This window comes from Zosterops lateralis (assembly GCF_965231275.1).
Source record: "Zosterops lateralis genome assembly, chromosome: 15".
Lineage (NCBI taxonomy): Eukaryota > Metazoa > Chordata > Aves > Passeriformes > Zosteropidae > Zosterops > Zosterops lateralis.
In genome coordinates, this window is record NC_139775.1 from 3,050,088 (window position 1) to 3,072,044 (window position 21,957).

General features: G+C 45.4%; 1 protein-coding gene across 2 annotated transcripts in view; it reads left to right on the forward strand.

Annotated features, from left to right (window-relative positions):
- TTYH3 (tweety family member 3) overlaps positions 1 to 21,957 on the forward strand; it is a 73,276-nt gene that overhangs the window by 46,756 nt on the left and 4,563 nt on the right. Inside the window, exons 5-14 of one of the 2 annotated variants that reach the window (XM_083872683.1) lie at positions 157 to 252; positions 2,752 to 2,824; positions 3,176 to 3,251; positions 9,541 to 9,596; positions 10,913 to 11,005; positions 11,125 to 11,217; positions 11,943 to 12,079; positions 13,990 to 14,166; positions 15,060 to 15,135; positions 17,183 to 17,284. In XM_083872683.1, coding sequence (XP_083728809.1) covers positions 157 to 252; positions 2,752 to 2,824; positions 3,176 to 3,251; positions 9,541 to 9,596; positions 10,913 to 11,005; positions 11,125 to 11,217; positions 11,943 to 12,079; positions 13,990 to 14,166; positions 15,060 to 15,135; positions 17,183 to 17,263 — 958 coding nt within the window. In that variant the 3' untranslated portion in view covers positions 17,264 to 17,284. The remainder of the gene's footprint in view (positions 1 to 156; positions 253 to 2,751; positions 2,825 to 3,175; positions 3,252 to 9,540; positions 9,597 to 10,912; positions 11,006 to 11,124; positions 11,218 to 11,942; positions 12,080 to 13,989; positions 14,167 to 15,059; positions 15,136 to 17,182; positions 17,285 to 21,957) is intronic. The other variant, XM_083872684.1, reaches the window with a different exon arrangement.

The window sequence follows — 21,957 nt, forward strand, 5'->3', positions numbered from 1 at the left end:
TCCCACAAATATCCAGAGCTCTCTGAAGATTAATCTTTGGAGGTGGTTGTGGAGAAGAGAAGGTCTGTGTTTTCCCCAGAAGTCACAACAGCTTCTGGATCTGTGCTTTTTCCACACCAGTTTTCCTTTGCAGACTATGGTTTTTGTTTGCTGCAGGTGGCTGGGATACCTGGGCCTGCTCCTGTTTAATGTCCTGATATGTTTGCTGGTGCTCTTTGGGCTCATTAGAAACTCCAGGGCCATTCTGATGGGGTAAGTCTTGACTTGGGGACAGGGCAGAAGGAAAGTCACTGAATGCAAGTGCCTGCTAGTGGGAACCTCTACCTGTTTTCAGGTGATATCAAGGACACCTGAAACTGAACATCTTACCCCTTCCCTCTGAGTAGAGAGACACTGTGGAGTGTAGCTGTGGAAATAGTTAGTGCTTTGTACAAGGAAGGTTCTCGAGCTGTAGAATGCAATGCTGCTGGTATTCATTGCCTCCTCATCAAAGGTGAGGAGCTCATCCAGGCTGTCTGCCTTCCACTGGGTGCCATTGGAAGCCTCCACTTGCTGGGAGATAACAATGTGAACATCCTTCCTTAAAATTACAGGCTTTAAAAAAAATCTTCCCTTAATTCTCTGCAGTTGGGAAGGTGTTTGTTAATTGATGATAAGCCTTGCATGTGTCTACACAAGCTGCAGCATTGCCTTCTGTGTCACTGTCTGCTCTCCTTACCTGGGGCTGTCACACCTGAGGAAATGTTAAACTGAGAACAAGCAATGGTTTTTGCACAGTTATGAGCAGGAGTCTTGTTGCCATGGTACTGCAATGTTAATGCATGCCTGTTTCTCAAAAGCACTGAAAATGCCCCATTCCAGGAAAAAATTCTTCCTCTCCCTATCTTGGCATATTTGGCAGAGATCCTGGTATCATAAACACAGTGACAGTTTGATAACTGACATGGCCAAGGGTTTATCCTGGTTCGTGATGATGCCATTAATAATTGGAATGTGTATCCAGAATTATTATTTACCAGATGATTTCATACCTGGGAGATTTTACAGACAAAAGTCCAAGTGTACGCACAGATGGCAAGCCCAGGGTTTAAATTAGAATCTCATTTCCCTTTAGCCAGAAGTTCATATTAAGGCATTCCCTAAAGGGAGCACATGGCATAAAGAAACAAGTGAATCACAGCCAGGCAAGATGGTGAAATGCCAGGTTTAGATCTTTTAGCCAAGTAATCAGTTACTGACCCAGTCATCTTCATTTAAAGTAAAACAACAAATGTGTCTTATTGATTAACATGCTCAGCTGGAGGCACCAAGCTGTGTTGTCCTTATGTCATAAACCCACAGAACCTTGCTGATCCATGGCTGATAATTTTTGCATCCATTTGGAAAAGGCATAATAAAGTCTTTAGTGTCTAATTTCAGAGTGCAGCACAGATGTCAGTCTGGTGAACCTCCCTTACTTCTGCAAGATGAGCCATAGATCCACTCACAGAATAAGGATTATTTGGAATTAAAAAAAAGTTACGAAACTGAGGGATATGGGGTTTTTTTGATGGAGGCCCATAGTTTTATTTTTTTAAAGCTCTAGTATTCAGTGAGACAAATATAGCAGAAAAAAGATATGTCCCTTCCTCACAGAGATGGTTGTACTAGGTTTGAATAAAGAATGTCTTGGTTATGAACAGGTTTTTGTGTTGTTCAGGGTGTGGGTGGGAAGGGATCTACTTATGTTTCAAAGCTTGAGGGGAAAAAGCATCCCTAAGAGAGCAAGCCAGTGTCTCTTTACTTTGAAGATAGAAACAGATGAAATGAAACTGCTTATTAGTCTGCAGCCCTGTACCTGAGGGAGTTGAGGAGCATTATAGCCTAAATATCTCTACCACTCATACTGACAGCAAGGGTGAAGAGTTAATGTGCTGGTTGGGAAGTGCAAAAGCCTTTTCCATGAGTGTGTGCTCCTGAATGTCACTGAGAGCAGTGCCCTGTCATCCCCCTGCATCCCTCTGACACATCCCACTATTTCTGACAGTAATGAGGTCCAGCTGTCAGAACAAAACTTGAAATCTGTGCAGAGATGGACTCCCATGGCAGTGGTAGGCACCTGAACTGTAGTTCCAAGCTGCTTGTCTGCAGGTGACTGTCTCTCTCCTGGAGCTGTGTGGGATGTTTGGATGTTGTTCCGGTGCACCAGCTCAGAACCAAGGTGTCCTAACAGGGGCTGTGTTCCCTCCCACCATCTGTAGCCATAGAGAGCTTACACCCAACAGCCTCATTTATTGTAGACATGGCAGAGATTTCTCCAGTTTTGGACTAGTATGGTTTTGGGGATGATTTCTTTATTTAGCATATTTTTCTTTGGGCATCTTTGGACCTGGAAAATTAAGTCCAGAATGGGAGCAGTGGGAGTGATGGGACTGTAGTCAACCTCCTGCCAATCTGTCTCTCCTACAGCCGCCTCTCAAAGGCTTTGTGTCTTTGGTTTCCCTGCTAGAAGCAGGATAATATTTTGCTTCCCTACTTCTCCCTTCCCCTGTAGCTCTAGGGCAGGTAATGTGGTAACCAACAGCTGGATAGGAACTTCTCTGGTTGCTGCTGTCCGTGACATCTAAAATAGGATTATTTATCTGAACATACAGTCAGCAGTTGACAACTTCTTGGGTTTGGCAATTGCTTTGGACCCCAAATAATACATCTAGTGAAAGGAACGGCTTGAAACCAGATCTGCTGCATCTGCCATCTGTCTGTCTCCCACAGGGTGTGCTTGCTTGGGGTGTTTGCCCTGATTGTCAGCTGGGGATCCCTGGGCCTGGAGCTGGCTGTGGCTGTGGTAAGTGGCTCACATCCAAATCCCATCCACCCTTTGCTGCAGGTTTAGCAGACACCAGATTAATGTTGTGCTGTGCCTATTTTACAGCATATCCTGATCTAAGTAACTGTCCTAGCAATTTCCGGTTAGGAAAAGTCCAGAGCTGCTCCCTCTCTGTGGAGTGGTGGGGTGTGGTAGCTCTTACAGCAGTGCTGTGGTTGTGTAAAGCAGTGCTGCTGGGGATGGTGATGAGATCTCAGCATCTGAAACACCCCTAGAATAGAAGGTTCCCTGATGTTAACCTGGCTCAACTGCTCTCTGATGCTGGTGTGCTCTGACATTCCCTTTGCCTTTTGTCTTCCACCTCTCCAGGGCTCCAGTGACTTCTGTATCAACCCTGATGCTTATGTCTCCAAAGTGATTGAGGAGAATGCAGTGCTCAGTCCTGGTGAGTGCTGGGGCTGGCTTTGGCACGGGGTTCTGCAGCTCCAGAAGTGGAGCATGGCAGTGACTGAGAATTTTAAGCTGTGTTTGAAACAGAGGAGCTGGCATACATAGGAAACAAAATTTGTGGAGCTCTGGAAAAGCAGCATTCTGGTCAGAAGTGTGTAGCAGAAACGCCTTCAGAACCTTTCTCCTGCCTTGACCTTTAGGTGGAAATAACTGATAAAATGGCACAACAGAAGTCCCTGTATTATTGGATTATTTTGCTTTAAATGTAGCACCCTTGGGTCTTGTTCTCCTCTCTAAGTGACAGAACTGTGGCAGTAGCAGTGTGCAGTTTGAGTTGTCATTTTTGAACCTCGCTCTTGGGTCTGTATTCCAAAATCTAGCATACATATTTTTAAATCTTTTATCAACAGTTTATATATATTTTTTTTTCTCTTAATGATGGCTGTAAATAGTAGCCTTTTTGAAGGGTAAGTGAATGGAAACAGCCACAAAGAAGTATGAACTTCCCTTTCCATTATAAATGCAGGATTTTGACTGCTTTGTGTATCCTGTCCCACTTAAAGCATGTGCCTGCATCTCAGTGGCTTCCAGCTGAAGCACTGATATCTTTGGGGTTTGGTGCTCCTGATTTAGACTGAAGTGGCTGGTGAGGTGGGGGATGCCTCCAATTTGATCCTCAGTGGGGCAAAGAGGGCATTGAGAACCATGGCTTAACAAAAAGGTGATTGGGTGCCTGCCAGTAGAGACACAATAAGTGCTGAAAAAGAAAAGTATTTTTAGGACTGAGTTTGCTGCTTAGTTTACAAAGTTAACTTTTTTCCCCTGCCTTCTTTCCCCCAATATTTCCTTTATGTAGTTCTGTGTATGGTAAAACACAAACAGGTAATGACACTGATTTGTAAAAGGAGCAACTTGTGTTTTTTCTGGTTCTTATTTGGTGGAACCAAAGAGCTTTTGCTCTGTGTGCTCTGTGCTTAGCCAAATGCTGTCTCACTGTGCAACTGGTAGGAAATTAGGTATGTAGCCGTGGCTGAGGATGCAGGGATTGGAAACAATAAAAACCATAAATTTCTGTAGGCAGAATGTAGTGTAAAAGAATATGTACAGGTTGATATTACAACCCTACATCTTATTTTTGGAGTGCCTTATTTATTGACTTTGTGGGAAGGAGATGATACAGCCAGGCAGCTCTCTTGGCAACACAGAAATGTGGTGAGGGAAGAGATCGAGTGTTTAGCATAAGATGAAAATCCTCTCTTGGCTGTGAAGGTGACAAAGCTGGCTTCCTGGCTTCTCAAGGAGGCAAGTGGGTCAGTGAGGCAAAGGGGAAATAGGTGATGCTGCTGCCAGCTGTGTGCTGTGATAATTTGGTAACCCAGATTGGCTCTGGAGCATGTTTGGTAACAATCAGATTGACTCTGGGACACTAAAGAAAGGCCCCTTTGTGCTGCTTCTCCATTTCAGTTGTCCTTGGCTGCTGGGCTGCTGTGGTGTCCCATTATCAGTGTGGTTCCTTTGGAGGCTGACAGGGAGTGCAGGGCTGGCATTCCATCCCTCCTCCTGCATTCCCCAGTAGGGACGGTTGGCTCCTCCGGGGGAAAACAGGCTCTGCTCCTGCAGCACCACCACACAACAGTTGTTAAAGCTCCATAAATAACACTGAATGGCTCTGAGGGAAATGGTGAAGAGGAGGAAGAGCAGGTGCTGCCACAGGCCTGGGTTGGAAGGGTGGCCCCTCTATGGGCACTGAGTGTGTCAGCTCCTGCTGCCAGGCACCCTGGAGCGTTGGTGAGCACCTTCTCCTTTCTCCAGAAGGAAATCTGTCCAACTTCTGAGCCTGCCATGGCACCAGGCAGCTGGCTGGGAGATGATTGAATCTCCTGTCTTCCCATGTGATTTTTCAGTGCTGTGTCACATTTTCTGATGGGGAGCTCATGGATATAGCTCTTGGCCCTCAACGTTGAGATCTTCCCATGCATCTGAGCAGGAAGAAAAATGATGACATGAGGACTGAAGTGTGGCAATTACACTTTAATCCCAATAAAACCTCTTCAAAAGTCTGGAATAAGTGTTAGTATCCCTTGGATGCAAATGGTAGCAGCTGCTTTGTGAGCAGCTGAGGCATATGTAGGAGAGTGAGGAGCTCCAGGAGACAGGGACAGTCAGCTGGAGCCAGCATCCATGCTGTCCTCTCAGAGGAAGGGGCCTGTTTGAAATCCCCTGGTTCTAGTGCTTTATGCCCTATGGGTTGCTCTCTCTGCTTTTTGGATGATGTTCTCCAACTTTACCAGTGGTGTAGACACACTAAAAGAGAGCGTGAGTGGCTGGAGGGGCTCAGGTAGATCATGGAAGAAGAATCCATGGGGAGTTATCACAGATGTAGGAATCACATTTGCTGTGGGAATCACTTCAGCTGAAGCTGGGCTGAGACTCTTGCTGAGGTATCTGCCTGGGCTGGGGTCTGGCATGCTGGGCAAGGTGTTGCCATCTAATTTTAAAGATATAAGAACCAGCAAGAAATCCTAAGAAGCTTGGTAGTGCTAGGTCATTTTTTCTCTTTAATCACTATTTTGAGTTGCTGTTGTTACACACAATGTATTGTGAGGTTCTCTATGCTCTGACATTCAGCCTGGGACTGAGTCATCGATATTTGTGGTGTGTTTTTGCTGCTGGTGGTTGTAGTTTTCACAGAAAAATAACTAAGTTGAATACTGGGCAACTAGTATGTTAATATTCTTGTTTATGTATTAACTGCTGTATTAAAATCTAAATGGAATTAATGGAGCTGAGAATAATCTGATTAAGTGCATTATTACTGTCATGTTTTTAACTAGAGATGTTTTTGTTTTACAGATAAAATGTGCTGCATTATAAAAGTGATGGGGGAAGAAAAGGGAGGCAAAGAACTTTATTGCAGGTTTCTGGGAGAAGGAAGTACTTAAATAATTTTGCAGAAGAGGCTGATGTATGTGCCTAACTCACCCTGTATTCATTAACTGAGATAAAGGCAATGGAATTGAACAGTGCCTGTATAATCAGCTCCTGCTGCTAGTAAAAAGACTTGGTGCAGCCAAGATGTTTATTTTCAAAGCAGGAGGCCATCTTTTAGTCCCATCCTTTTTCACTGATATTATATTATTATCTGATGATTTGTTGCATAAAATTAAATAAAAAGGCACAATCTGTCTAAACAACAGGAGGAGCTTTCTCCAGATTCTCTTACTAGAAGTCTGCCTGGTGAACAGCCACTCTCTTCATGGAGGGAGCTGTGAACCTCAAGGGATGGATAAGGGAGCCTTTCAGCTGCTCAGGCTGGATGCTGAGGCTGAGCTGCTCAGATTGAAGCAGGAAGGGTTCTTGTCATCCCCACCCTCCTAATTGGCCTCCCACTGATGCAATAATCTCATCTTGGAAGTCCAGAGCTGAAAAAAACAAAGGACTGACACCATCACCACCTGTCTAGGAGTAAGATCAGGGCAAAACCTCAGGTGGGGGCAGTGGTGTCTGCACAGTGATTACCTGAGCTCAGGGTACCCTGCAGGGAAGAGTTTGCCCAAGGAAGTGCTCTAGAGAGCCCTGCTGAGCTGATGCTGGCATTGAGAAGCTGTTTTCCTGCCTGGTGTTGTGGGACTCCTGACAAGCAGAAAGCTTTGGGTGGAGGGCAAATAGGGAAATTTCAAGCTCTTTTCTTTTACCAATATAAGAATAGGATGTTTCAGAGAAATTAAATATTATGCAGACACCTCTCTTTGCTGTCAGACTGGTGCCTTGGGGGAGCAAAACTCCTGGTGGAGAATGTTACCTGGGCAAGAAACTCCAGCCAAAAGAGCTGCCTGCCTTTGACACCACAGCTGCTTTCTCTGATGATTGAACCCACAGAGACAGCCTCATCTGGGTGCATAGGCAAAATGAGCACTGCTAAGAGAATGTTCAATTAGAGATGAAGAAGAGCTGGGAAAAGCTGTTCTAGGTGTGAGGAATTTTTTTGGGAACTAGGATCTTTTTTTCTCATTGCTCTCTGCAGACCTCACTGCCTTTTGGCAGGTGCATAATACCATTTTTGCATTTTGGCTGGGCTTTGAAGTGAGTAGTAGGTCTCCATGGTTGCAGGAGCAGTAAGTAGTTCTAGCAGCTGAAGCTGTGTTTAGTAGGAAGCTCTACTTTCCTTTCTAGGAAAAACAGATTTTGCAAAAATAAAGCATTTTAGGTAGTTCCCTTCCTTGCCTTCTGCTCTCACAATGCCCATGCACCAAGAGTGAGTCAGGAGGATTGCTGCTAGCAACAGCAGGCATGGGCAGCTGCAGATGTGACCCTGCCTAACCCTGCTGCTATGAACTAGATTGCCTAAAGGCCAGCTTCAAAAATCAGATCAACCTTTAGGAATTTTCCTTGAGGGGAAAATGCACCAGAAAGATAATTATAGAAAGAAATTGCCTGGAGCTGTTATCAAAGGATGAATTAGTGCAGTTTTCTGGTCAGAAATATGAGATTTGGTGATGTGCAGGATAGCCTCCACCAGCTTTAAAACAGGTGAAGGTGCCTCCTGCTCCTTCCTCTTTTCCTGGTGCCATGGAGGCAGGGGACATGGTCCTTTTAATTTCCAGGCTTTGCAGTCCAGGATGACCTGAAGGCAGCTTCACTGCCTGTTGTAGCCACAGATTTAAAGCAGCACAGCTCGGGTTCAGTGCAGGGGAAAGCTGCTCCTGATGGCTGTGCCATTTTGGGGGAAGCATGTTTTATGTAGAGTGTCACACTTGTCAGCAGCAAAGCCAGCACTACCACAGTGAATCCTTGTTGATCCTGCCTTCCAGGGTGAAGCAAGGCAAGCACTTATTTCACTGTGCTGCTTTTTGCTTCACTTGTAACCAGCAATCTTTATCCTGAGCTTACAAGCTGCGAACTATGATATCAGGAACTCGCATCTCTAATCTGCCCACCAGGGACGGTCCAGAAGGCCCTCAAGAAACATTTCTAGAGCTCTGCATTTGCAGAATGTCATGCAACTTATTGCACTTAAAAAGACAATGTAAACTTAATACCACTGTGGGAGCTTAAGAGAAACTTTCAGTGGTTTTGCTGGTTTAAAATAAATAGGTGACAAGATCACAGCTCCTTTGGGTCACCATGTGTGATGCTGTGGGTTGCTGTTGCTGCTCTCTCAGTGCAGGTGTGTTTTAATCCATTTTCACACGGCCATTGTATGTGATTTATGAGCCGAGGAGGAGCAGCCCTTTCCTTGGCTCGGTGCTCGTGGACAGTCACTTCTGTGGTCTGCCCAAAGTGAGGCACAAAGCACTTCTTGCTGCCCTCCTGTCTGCCCAGAATTTGCTAATTGCTGCTTAGAGGCTTGGCTGGGGAGATGTTAAGTCGTCCCAGAGAAAGAGTCGGTGGGAGGGAGATGGAGCAGCTGGCAGGAGCTGCCCCAGAGTAGGCTAATGAATTATAAATAACAGCTGTCAGGTTGCATTGCCAGCACTCAGGGGCTGACAGGCTGTGTTGTAGCACTCGGTCTCCAGCGGGCTGCCTCGCCGAAAGGTGCATTCAATATTTATGGGAAGTGTGGCAGAGTCAGGATACAGTCAGGTCTGCTTCCTTCACGGCTCTGCTTGCTTCTCGTTGTACCTTTTACTGATTCCTGAGCTGGGACTCATCAGAATAGCTGTGCAGCCTGGAATATGCATTACTGAAAGTCACAGACAGAAGATTTATAAAGAATGGAGGAAAAGATACTGGTGGAGGGGGGAATGCAGAGGGTTTATGTGTTTTAGGGTATTTGTAGTCTTTACCATGCCAGCATCACCCTTGCAACTGGCATGCTCATATTCATCTGAAGAAGAACTATGAATGTTTGAGGAATAATCTAAAGGCATTTGGATGATCAAGTCTGTCAGAGCTTCCCTTCCTTGATAATATTATTGAGGATGGCAGGGGAAAGCCTGGTATTTGTAATTTGTGTGTGCTGGCAGTTGATGTAGTGTTGTAGAGGGCTCATGAGGCCACCAGGCTGGTTTGAATGAGAGGAACACAGCTGTGTCTTCAAGCCTGGAAACAAATGATGTTGTGAGCAGAGCACAGTAAAAATCTTATATGTAAGTTTACATCATCACTGTAGTGTAGTTGAACTTGTCCTAGACTGATGTCTTGTCTTAGGTTTATGTGATGGATAGTGCCAACTTCTGAATAAAACTTTTTCTGTGCTCCATCTAACTTTGAGTGGAGCAGCCCCACACTGCAAAGCTGGAATGACAGACCTGGCCTGACTTTCTCCTCTTGTGTCTTCACAGAGACTCTCCGCTATTACATGACCTGTAGTGCTGGCTACCCCAACCCTTTCCAGCAGGTGAGTGTGAGCACCCTAACTCCTTCCACCCCTGGCACTCCTCACCCTGCAGGGTGCAGGGGAAGTGCTCTTGGTGCCAGCAGGCAGCCAGTTCCAGGCTGTTTGCTTCAGGGAGCACTCTGACTGTTGGTAGCTACTTCCCAGCTGTGCAGGAGGTGGCACTGTGATTCAGGGAGGAGTTTTTTTCCAACTCCATCACTACCTGCACAGCCTCAGGCTCAGGACACCTCCTTAGAAGGGCCTATGTGTAATGTGGTGTAATGTGTGTGTAATGGCTTTGTTGGTGGTTCCTCTGTTTACAAAGCACTTGTCTAAAGGGCAGCACTGTGGAGACACAGCACCAAAATTAATGCCAGATTGGGAAAGTCTGTAATTCCTGCTTTGAATCTCTTCTTGAAGGTTCTTTTGGGTTAAACAGTGATAACACTCCACTCCCAAAATGCAGTCGCTTCTGTGGGTGAAGGAGTATTTTTCACAGATGCCTCTTACAAACCTTTGAACATCCAAGGGATTTATCCTGAGGTATAAATGTGAGTCATTATTCTTTTGTGTGGGGGCAGAAGAACAGCACCTGGGCCCATTCCAATCTTTGTCGTGTGCATCAGAGGCCAGAACGGGCCCACACCACCCACCATTTGGCAGACACCAGCTGCTTCACCGTTTATATTTAGGATTTTTTTCAAAATCTTGTCTTCCTCTGTTTTAAAGGGTGGGGTAAGAACACTTCAGGCAGTGGTTTGGTGCACCTCTGCCATCTGTTGCATTTCTGGTTGCTCCATGTACTCCCTGACATGCTATTGCATGTGAAATCCTCATGGTGCTTTAAAGGGATGTGAAGGCTGCACCCTAACACAAACAACCTCTACAGTTAACATTGTCTTTTTCATCCATCTGATCTGGTAAAAACATCCAGCTGTGTTCTGTGGTGAGAACTTGAGTGCTTTGTGTCCTTTCTTTCTCCTTCCCTTCTGTCCTAGAGCCAGCCCCAGCTGTGTGTACATTTTTTGTGAATGTATTTTGTTCTTTGTTTGTGGTGTGGGATTTTTAGTTGTTGTTTTTTTGTGTTTGTTTTTTTTTTTTTTCTTTTGGTTCTTCCCTTCTCCTCTTCTCTCTGTCTGTACTTCTTCCAGTTTGCTAAAAGTAAAACTTAACCCTATTGCAGCTTGCCCTCCTGTCAGTTGGGACATCTTTAACTAGTACTATTCATACAGACAATGCTTCAGTGTTTGGGAAATAGTATTTCAGTCTTTTCCCAGGAGATCTGTTGGTCCATGTGGCCTGAACTGCTGAAACATGGCATGTTTTGTGTTGAGCAGAAGCTGTCAGGAAGTCACAAGGCTTTGGTAGAAATGCAGGATGATGTGTCGGAACTCATGAAGTCAGCGAGCAAGGAGCACCCCACCTCCAAGGTAACTCTCCTCAAGTGTCCTCTCCCTGTTCTTTGGGGCTTCCATCAATTTTGTACAGAACCCAGGACCAGCTCCTGCTAAGCATTCCCAGGCACTAATCACTGGTTTGTTGTTTGCAGGAGTATCTTACTCGGATCCAGGAGGTTTTGAATTCAACAGAGATCAACTTGCAGCAGCTGACAGCTTTAGTAGACTGTCGGAGTCTGCATTTGGTGAGTTCTTGGTAGCTGGGCTTGAGCTAAGAAAGAACAAAGGGTGTGTAGAGCCTGTATTAGTTTGGAGATACAAATCTCTGGTGGAAATTTATAACAGCTTTTTACTTACTGATTGTATCAGAAAGGGGAATGACAATTTGGACCAAGCTAGCTTTGAGTTTAAAGATTAACACAGGAAGCTAGATGATATGCCTTTATACATCTAAAAAGTGCAGCCATAGAGGCCTTCAGGTCTGGGGTTTTTGTGTATAGGAAGTAACTTGTTTCCTTTGCCATGAAGTGCAGTGCCTCAGAGCAGTGTAGCATGGCCTTGCTGTTGTCCCACTGCCTCTCTAAAGGCAGAGACACAGACAGATCATGCATCTGTTCTTGGGCATGGCACGTTGTGAGGGAGTTGAAAGGCTTAATGAAAAATATTGTATCTTCAGTTGGGTGGATGTTTGCCTTGACTGTTTATTTTTGCTCCTCTTAAAGTCTTACTGTGGGCGGTTGAAAATATTTCTGTGTCTAAATCCAAGCTGGTCTTTGTGAGGGAAAACAAGGGTTAGATCACTTATGAAAAACACTCAAGTGCCTGAAATTAAAATGGAAATATGCTCTAGAAAAGGGAGTGTGATGTCTCTAAGTTGTTTCAGAGAGTGTAGTCTGGATAAGGGCTTTTGAGTTAGAGCTCAATGTTAACTCTGCAGTGATCAGGAAACTCTGCTCCTTTCCCTCTGCAGGATTACATCCAGGCTCTGACAGGCTTCTGTTACGATGGAGTGGAAGGCCTCATCTACCTGGTTCTCTTCTCCTTTGTCACAGCCCTCATGTTCAGTTCCATTGTCTGCAGCGTCCCACACACCTGGCAGCAAAAGAGGTACAGAGAGGGTTTAGGTCCTGCAGCACTGTAGAGCTCTTTCCCAGTGAAGACTGGCTGTGCTAGACTTGTGCCCATGAGCATATGGAGTTCATTCCCACATGATCCCAGGAGTGTGAGGGATGAGGCTTTGTAAGCACAGGTCTAACAGAAAAAAAAAAAAAAAAATGGTTGTGTTTTCCTCTGGCTGTGGTTGATACTAACATCTGAACCTTACTGCACTGGAATGCTCTGTGTGCAGAATATTCAGCACACTGTAGGGCTGTGAGTCAAGTCAGATGAATGACTATAGCTGTAATATAGAGGTAATGCTTGAACTATTGCTCTCTCTGTAAAATTCTTACTCTCTTACGTTGTCTTGAGGCATTTGTTCTGCTATGGGGAAGAGAATTGGAATAAGAAGCAGTTTACACTTGCCTTTGTAGCTTTGCTCATGCTGAGGTGACTGACTTGCATAGATAATGGAAAGGAGGAACTGTCTTGTTGTCAACAACATGGGCAGGTGAGACACTTGCAAATTGGAACTGGTATTAATGATGAAAACCAGATTAATCAGTAAGTCTTTAGCAAACCTTTGCTTCACTGACTGGCAGCTGTTAAAATGCCATTGAGTTTTCTACTCTTGCAGAAAAGCAATAGACTGCAGCAAATTCTCTCCCACAGTCCTGATTTTTGTGGTAAAATAGAAGGCCTTGAACAACAGCAGGAAGCCAGAGCTGGCCCAGCCTGCAGTGCCCACAGAGAATTGGCCTTAGGAAGTGCCAGAATAGCCCCAGAGGAAATGGCTGGTTCCTCACCTCACCACAGGCAGCTGCAGGGACCTTACCATGACGAGCAGGGCAGTCTGCCTGTTGGAAGGAGAAAGGTTGGCCCAGTGGCATCTCTTGTACTGCCTTCCCTGTGGGCTGCTGCCTGCCCTGCCTACCCCAGCAGGCTCAGGCTGCTGCTGGGAACTGAAGGTTTCTCTCTTGCACTCTGTGGAGCACCATTTCTCCCCCCAAGGAAGTGGAGGATGTCACAATTTATTGCCAGTAAGAGACCATGCAGGCTGCAATTCCTTTATCTCCAGTGCCACCGTGTGGTGCAGAGGCTGCAGGTGATGTTTGGGAGCTTTTAGTGATGTCTGTCCATGCTGTGTAGAACCCTTCACTGGCTTTAAGCACAGATTAAATATATTTCAGAGCATGGTGCTCCACCCCCTAATTAGGGAGATGAAATAGCAGTGTGTATTATATAGGAGGGGCTACAGAATACTATAGGAAGGCGGAGGGAACCAGCTGGCAAACAGTTCTGCTCTCCACTGATTTAAAATCCTGGCATTTTTTAGAAGATAAAGCCTTTAGATGCAAACTTTGCAGCTTAGTCTCTGTAAAGACTCCTGTGATTTTGCTAAAAGCTGAAGCAGACCCTTTGCAACCAGAATGGGACTTCAGAGAAGTCTGCAGAGGCTCATCCTTAAGAGCTCTTTGGATGTGTGTACAAGAAATGGAAGGACACGGGTTGCAGTTTTGAAGGCTGTTTTTGTGGGGTGCATGGCACTACATCTCCATTGCCTTGCTTTTTTGTTGTCTGTGCAGTTTCTTTAGCACTGTATATTTTTAGGATGTGTATCCATCCTTTGGCTGTACAGCTGGGCAGTTGCAGACCTGTGTGCCAAGCCCTGAGAGAAGCCTGCAGGGAGGCTGGAGGGGATCACGCAGTGAGCACCTCCAGATGGGGTCTGTAGGAGGTCTGAGTCACTGTGGTGTGGGCTGTGTTTCACACTGCCACCCTGAGGCATCCCAAACGGGTACAAAATGTGGAGGTGTGGAAGATGACTGGGAGGTTCCTAGGATCACCATGGTTTCCTGCAAACCCCACATGTGGGGTCACTGTAGGGTTCTAGGAGGAACTTTTTCTCCCTCTTGCAGAGGCTCAGATGATGATGGGGAAGAAGAATCAGCTGCTCAAGGGAGTAGACAGACACACGATAATCTGTACAGAGTGCACATGCCCAGCCTCTATAGCTGTGGGAGTAGTTATGGCAGTGAGACCAGCATCCCTGCAGCAGCACACACAGTCAGCAATGCTCCCGTCACGGAGTACATGTGAGTATCCCCACAAGAAGCTCCTCCACATTGCTTCCCCCTCATTTCTGTTGGTTCAAGTGCTGCAATGTTGGCACTTCTGACCAAGTGGTAAAAAGCAGAGAAGGATTTTGTTTTCTGATTGGCACCTAATGGAAGAAGGGAATGACTTGGAAGGGCTGCACTAGATGGAGTTTTGTTAGACAGCGTACTCCAAACTGGGAACAGCTTTGTGCTTCAGGACTCAGGAAAATGTCTAAGGATAGAAGTAGGAAAATATTGTCTGGGCTTCTTATTACACAGTGATTCTGATCACCAGAAGACTTAATTCTTCAGACAGAGAAGTCTTGCCAGAAGCCTCCCAAAAGACTGAGAGCCAGGAAAAAACCTGTGGGCTCTCTCTTTCTACAGTATTTGCAGCCAGCTCTGACATCTGTTGCAGTTTGGCACCACCTAGTCCAGGTGGGATCTTCAGAGCTTTCTCCAGAAGTGCCTAACCCTGATTGCATTTGGACTATCATCAGGGCCCATCTTTTTTTGGGCTGTCGCATCATTTTGTTTATCCCCTTAGACGTTGTCCTCATTTTGTCTCCATTTCTGCCACTTGGCAGTTCTGATGCTGCAGGGAGGCAGATTTTCACAAGGACCTATTTTTAAATCACTTGATGTGATTCATTGTGGGCCCTTCTGAGTAAGAATGTAAAAATAGTGCTCAATCTGAGGAAAATTATGATAGTTTTATGCCCTTGTCTGAAAAAGAAGGATCCACCTGGCCTGTAAGAAAATCTTTGAAGGAGACTGAAGTGATAGAGTAGTTCTGGGGGTGAGGATGCTCTGTCCTGTGTCCCCACCAGAGACCCTCCCCAGAGAAGCATGGCACGTGCCCCGTTACCATGTGTCTCTTCCTTTCCTAGGAGCCAGAATGCAAATTTCCAGAACCCCCGTTGCGAGAATACCCCGCTCATTGGCCGGGAGTCCCCACCTCCCTCAGTAAGTCTCTCTTTACTGCTCTTTGCTTCAGCAGCTTTGGGGGATACACGTTTGCCACTCCTGTGTACTCCCAAGGGAGCTGATTGTGCAGCCAAACACAGGATCTGGCCCATAAATGGCAGCAGCTTGGATTAGACAAGCTGAGTCTCACCTGCCATGGAGAATAAAACCCTGCTATGCTGCTTTGGACATTGCACATGAAAAGACTAAAAGTCAATCAATTAACACTGGTAATCCTATGGGCCCAGTCCTGCCACCACTGAAGTGCATGAGTATCTTGATGGGTGACTTCAGCAGGATGATTCACTTGCATGCAGTGTACTTGCTATCTGTGCCATTGGTTCCTCAAATTTAAAAAGAAACTTGTTCAAATTGTAAATTCAGAGTTATTGCTGAACCTCTCTCCTTAATCTGCCCTAAAGAGATGTTAGGATGAAACCTGTATTATTTTTTGTTGAGATTTTTTTTAATCTTTCTTTCACGACTGTTTTACTTTCTTTGAAATCTATTTTTGTATTTAATTTCCTATGGAGGAAAAAAAAGAAACTTTCATGGAAGGTTTTGGTATTTGGAATGGCCTAATGGCCATTTCTGTATGCTGGATAAAACATGGGCTTGTCTTCATGTCTGGGTAAGAACTAAATGAATCTTGCCCTCCCTTGCTAGATCCTGTAAGCCTGATTTACAGCAGAACCTGGAGAATATGCCATCCCAGTGCTCACTAACTCGGTGGTGTGATTACAGAGGATGAGTAGTAAAATGCCTAATGATCAACCAGCCCTCAGGTATAGGTAAAGCAAATCCACTCTGTGATGCCTGGTTCAAATTGATGGGAAGGGGAGGAAGAGGAGCCTGGCGGATGAAGGAGTAGGAGTTATGGTGGAAATGAAAGCATCACATTCATGGTTTCACTTCAAGAGGACCAGCTCATCTTGCTGTAGAGGTGGAAATGTGCAGAGTTGATCCTTGTCTCTGTCCTTGGCCAGACCTCCTCCACCCTTCCCAAAGGGGATTTCTGACCCCGGTGCTCTGGTGGCAAGCTCCGGTCACGTTATCCGCTCTCAGCAGGATCCCTGACCTGCTGCACTGCTGCTGTTTCCTGGGGTGGAAGGGCACTGTCCCTCTGGCACTGCCAGGGCACATGTTCCTTCAATGTCCTGCTTCCCCTTGCCCTACAGCTCTTCTGCTTCAGAGAAAGCACATTCCCTCCTCGGGGCTCTAGTGAGGCAAGAAGTCCTTCAGTAGCTGTTTGTGTTAATGCCCTGATTGGGAATCTGAGTCCTGGTGCCTTAGGCTGGGGTTTGGGAGTAGATAAAGGGTTTTTTCTTCAGAGTAACTTGAGTTGGCAGCCATCAGTGTGGGCTATGGGGAAGTGCAGGAGCTGGGGAGGATGAGGGAGCAGCACTGCACCTATAGGAAAGGGAGCTTCTCCCCAGAGGAGAGAAGGAACCAGGCTATAGGGTAAATGTGTTTCCTGGAGGGATGTAGTAGACAGGCAGTGTTGAGAAGAAAAATGCTGTCTATTCTCATACTGGCAGAAAACAGGGAAAGGCTTTTCTGGGATTTTTGTATTTGCAGCTCTCCATAGCAGGTGGCTGAGAGAGTATTGAGGCAGAAGAAATGGTAACTTTTCATAGCAAATTGTCTGTGGGAGGAGAGAGATGGAAAGGGAATACCAATGCACACATTCCTGCCTCTTTTTGGGAGGGAGGAGAAGGGAGTTAACCATCCAAGTAGGTTATGTCCAGTGGGTAGACAGAGCTGACCTATTCCATTTAGCTTTCTGTGAACAGATGGTGAAAACTAAGACTTGATGATCCTGCTGCATTGTTTGTCTGTTACTTTTCCTGGCTTTTTGTTCGTTTGTTTGTGTTTTTCCTTCTCTCATTCCTTCTGTTTTCTCCTTCTTGCCACAGGGATATCCCCTTAGGGTGGTAGAACCCACCTTGTCGCTGACACACACCACGGTTTCACTTGCTTGCACTGTGTTTTTCATGCACGTTGAGGCTGCACTCTCTTTTTCTCTCTCTTTCTTGCGTCATCACAGTTGTATTTGGCTGCCATGGACAGTAGCAGCCATATGAGCTGGCAGCTTAAGCCCTCGGACAGTGCACGGACATACTGGTAACAGCGCCCGCAAATGGAACAGGTACTGCAAAAAAAGGTCCTTCTTGCTCAACCCCTTCTCCACTCCCAACCGCTCCCCTCATCCCTGCACTCTTTATCCCAGGCCAGTGCCTTTTATTTCTTCACATTCCTTCCCCTCTGCACCTCCCACCCCATTCCCTCCTGCCCAGGGTTAAAGTGAACACTCCGTTTTGGCTCTGGTGCAGACTCAAGGAGCAGTATCGACCTTCCAGAGGCTTCTGGTGCACGGTGTGAGGGTTACAGGTGCCCCTGCCTCACCAAAGCTACCTCACAGCAGCTTCAGCTTGGATGCCACACTTCAGAACAGCTTGAACACCAAGTGCTGAGTGCTGCTCAAGTGTAGAAATTACCTTGCACTTCAAAAGCAACACAGAAGTTCTCCCATCACAAGAAGCCATTCTCTAGAAGTGAAAAGAACCAATCTAGCAGCACTTCAGTCAGGAATGGTTGTCTTAATTCAGCTTTTGGCTCTCCTTGAGCCCTTGCTGCTGTTCTGCTTGTCCTCAGTAGTCATGACATCCAAACCCATCAATACCAACCTGCCACAAGCTTTTAGCTCATTTGTAGGGTTTTTAATTTTAAACTGTCCTGAAGAGTTACTTAAATGCCTGTCAGATCTGTGTGCAGCTTTTCCTTTTGTCCTTATATTTAAGGTCAGAAAGAAGCAGAATTTTTTTAAAAAAGCTTCCCTAAGGGTCCAGATATAATCACTAAGATCTGTTTCATCCTGTTTCAAAACCTTTTACTGCTTTGTTTGTTCTCTGTGTGTCCGAATCATCCCATCCATGTCCCACAGACTCTGTAAGCAGGGCCCTCCTAGTTCCATTTCACTGTCTGAATTCCTCATGGGCTGTAGCTGCTGGTGTTCTCCAAGACAGCCAATGTTTCCTCCCTCATGACAAAGCCACATGCCCACAGAAAGAGGAGGTGGTCTGCATTTCTGGGGGTTATTAGCCTGGTTAAATACAGGGTATGATTAGGGCTACCAGACAACTCAGGTGGTGTGAAGGTCAGTGCTTCATGCAGTGCCAGGAAGGTGTTGGTTCCAGTGGGAACAGGGAGCCCGTGGCTTTTGCCTCACGCAGTCACATCTTGCATTCTCTTCCCAGAAATACCTGTCCATAAAGCTGCTGCTGTTCCAGCCTTGCACTGGATTCCTTTGTGTCCTGTTGGTGCCTGGTCTTGCCTCCCTGCTGCCCCTCACTGCCTGCCTGCCTGGGGACTGCTGCATCGGGTGTCTTGATGCCCCTGCCACGGTGCATGAATGCAAACAACCCTGTCTGGAAGCATGGTGCCAACCCCATTGAAAGCTTTCTCAGTCTTAAGTCTTGCTAAGACTGCTCTTGGGCCTCAGCTTGTGCTGGGTTTTCTGCTTTGTTGTTCCTGTAGGTGGTATTGTAGCGATGTTAGATGGATCTGTGCCATGAAACAAAATATTGGTGAAGGCAGGGGAATTCTATGGCCTTCATTCTAGACTTGAAATCCCTGGGCTGGAACATGACCTGATCCCAGTCTGCACTGTCTTCTGTTTATCTATGGTCCCACCCGAGCTTAATGTGGCTGTCTGAAGGGCCATGGAAAAGGCACTGCATTCTTTCCAAGGCTTTCAAAACAAACAAAACCAACAGAAGCTCAGTTCTTTTGACTTGAAAGACTTAAGTCCCTTTGAATTCAGAACCCACTGGCTGGAATTAGCTGTTTCCCTGCATCTTGTTCCTCCCATACATAATAACACCAAACCCTCTGTGTTTACTGTGCTCTAGCTGTTTGAGATCAGCCTTTCAGAACTTGAATCCAGAAGCTTTGGTCTTTATTGGAGTACCTGAACAGCTCTGGCAGGAAATCAAAGTCAGGGTAGCTCAAGAGAAATTCACGTGGGTTTTTAACCACAAATAGTAAATGGTTTGTACTCGGTTATGGTTTCATATAGTAAGTGATCTTTCAGCATAGCTTGCTTAGCTGTGAAGTGCTCATGGATTTCACAGGAGTAAGTAGAATTTATGGCCTCTAAAATGAACTGACTATTCCCTTAATTTTATTAATTTTTTTTTTTTTTTTTTTTTTTTTTTTTTTTTGCCACCAATGATTCCTTTGTGCCCAGGCTATGTGTGTTAAGTGCCTAACTAGTATGTGCTGGCAAACCACACCTATGAAAGTTTATACCCTCAACAGGGCTGAATGCGAAGGAGGGACTTTTATTTTCTTTGGAGAAATACAAAAATAAACCTGTGTGCGAGCAGCTGTGTTTGTCAGAGCTGGCTGGTAAGTGTCTGAGAGGGGCTGTGCTGAATAGCCCAGGCCACCAGCAGGAATGGTAACAAGAACTCTTTCAGGTGCCCTTCTTGGGGAAGCTGACAGTGAGGTGGAGGTATGGGTAGAAGCTTGTCCTCTGTGCTGTTTTTGAAAGGATAAATGAGGGTGTAGGCACATGGGTACTTCCAGTGAGTGTGCTGGAAGAATGACTGAATTGTGTGTGTTCTTTAACCTTCTATGAAAGCTCCTCTTTAAAGGAAACTAAATGCAACTGAGAACCTGACATCTGTGTGCCTCAGAGTGGAGTCCAAAACCTCCTTGGTCTGAATTGTGCTCAGGCTTTCTGTCTTTAGAATCACTTTTTACAGGAGTTAAAGCCATAGTGACTTTTTTTTTTAAGCAACTGAAGGCCTAACTATTTTAACTCTGGATAATATAGTTTGGTTTCATATCCAAAATGGCAAGTGTCTGCTGATACATCTTCATCTGCTGGCCTGTCCAGATGTTGGGACCTGTGTGTTCCACAGCATCTTTCCTCTGCTTCCCAGCAGAGGATGCAGAGAAGGACTTGGAGGAAGGACTGCAGCATGTGGAGAAAGCCCTTGTACCTGGAGGGTGATGCTGGGACTGAGATCCAGAGCACACTGCTAGAGCTGTGCTGCTGAGAGGTGCACTGGGAAGTGTTGGCTCTCTACTGCCAGGTTTCAGTCATACTTATCATGGTCATTAAAAATACCCAACAGAAGGAGTAACTGGTTCAGTTGAACTGGGAAGAGGTACAAAGGTGCAAAAATCCTGAGTTAAGGAGAGAACATCAGCCCTAACTCTGACTGCTCTGAGTCTTGATTTGTTCCTTGTGCTGGATTTGCAGGTAGGTTTGAATGTAAAATACTCTCTGTTTGACTCTCTAGATCTTGTGTTCTTGGTGACTTTGTTTTAGTGACACTTAAACAATGTGGGGTCTTTTCTTTTTGGAGGAAGGAGGGAACTCTTCAGCTTCTCCCACCACGATGGGTGTACTTTGTACATCTTTGAAATGCAATTCATCAAGTGGTCCTCTTGATTTTAATGCTTTAAAGAAAGTTTATGTTGCATGTGGTGTGCTGAACCTGTATGACTTGTCCAGAAAGATACACAATAACCTTAGCTGGAATTATTTTTTTTTCTAAATACTTCTTACAAAACTTTAGCACCTGGAAAAGTTCTCTGTTCATACTCATCTCCTGTCACATGTCACTACAGAGAATGCAAATGGAAATTGGGCATTCAAATGCATTTTTCCTTCTAAGGCCCTCTTCTTAGCCTGAGGCTTGGCTGATAATTTCAGCATTGCAGTACCTGAAATGTGCCCTACTTACTCTGTGAGAAAGTTCTTTGACTTCTAAACCTCTCTGAGCCTGTTGGGTTATTTTCCTATGTATTAATAGTGCCCTAAACTTTATCTCTGAAACAGTAATCATATTTAATAAACCATACAGATTATTGTCCTTAAAGTAGCTCAGCTTGCTATTTTCTATCTTTTGCCCTCTTGCTGACAAAAAATACATCTTAGAAAGAACAGATGTACCCTTTGTCTGCTAAATATAGATGCCATTTCTGGGCCAGAGATTTATATTAAGATACATGTTCTGAAAAAAGTTTTCCAATTATGGAAGACACTAAAAGCTGAGTGTGCAAATAAGCCACAGGTGTCTTCATCTTGTGCTGATGGGATCAGCTCTGCCAGAGGAGCAGTTTCTCTCTTCTATTATGCAGAGGTTCAACCCAGGTCAGTCTTTGAAGGAAAACTGATAAAATACTGTTAATTCTCTGAAAATTCCCCCATGGACAGCTGAGCTTTTGAGAGCCTAAAGATGCCTCATAATGTTCTTTCCCAGTGGGCAAGATAAATCACACCTCCTGGTGTGGAACTGCCTTTCAGTTGTCTCTTTGCCAGCTTAACTGGCTGTTTTATGTGGTTCAGTTTAAGAGGTGATAAAAAGTCAGTATGCTGAAGAGCACTCTTGGGAAGTAAGCTGTGGATATTATAGAATTATTCAGGCTCCAGAGGGTATAAAAAGAGGAATGAAATGTCTGTCCTCATTGCTTGGTTGTTAATATTGTGGTAGCAGGACCCAGAAATCATGAAATACATTGGTGTAAAGAGGCAAAGTTCTGTTCTTACTGCTGGACATTATTTACATGTTTTTCAGCTCATTATTCAAAGCTGAATGACACAAAGCTGAAGTTACTTCAGTAGCTTCTGGGAGCTGTTTTGGCCTTGCTTGCTTAGAATAAAAGAGAATTAGAACAGCACCACCACCTCCAAACTGAACTAACCTTCATCTTTCTGACTTGCTCTTCTCACCCCCACGCTGGAGTTTCATCTGCTGCTGCACAGTGCACAGCTTAGATCCCAAACCACAATGGGCTCTCACCCAC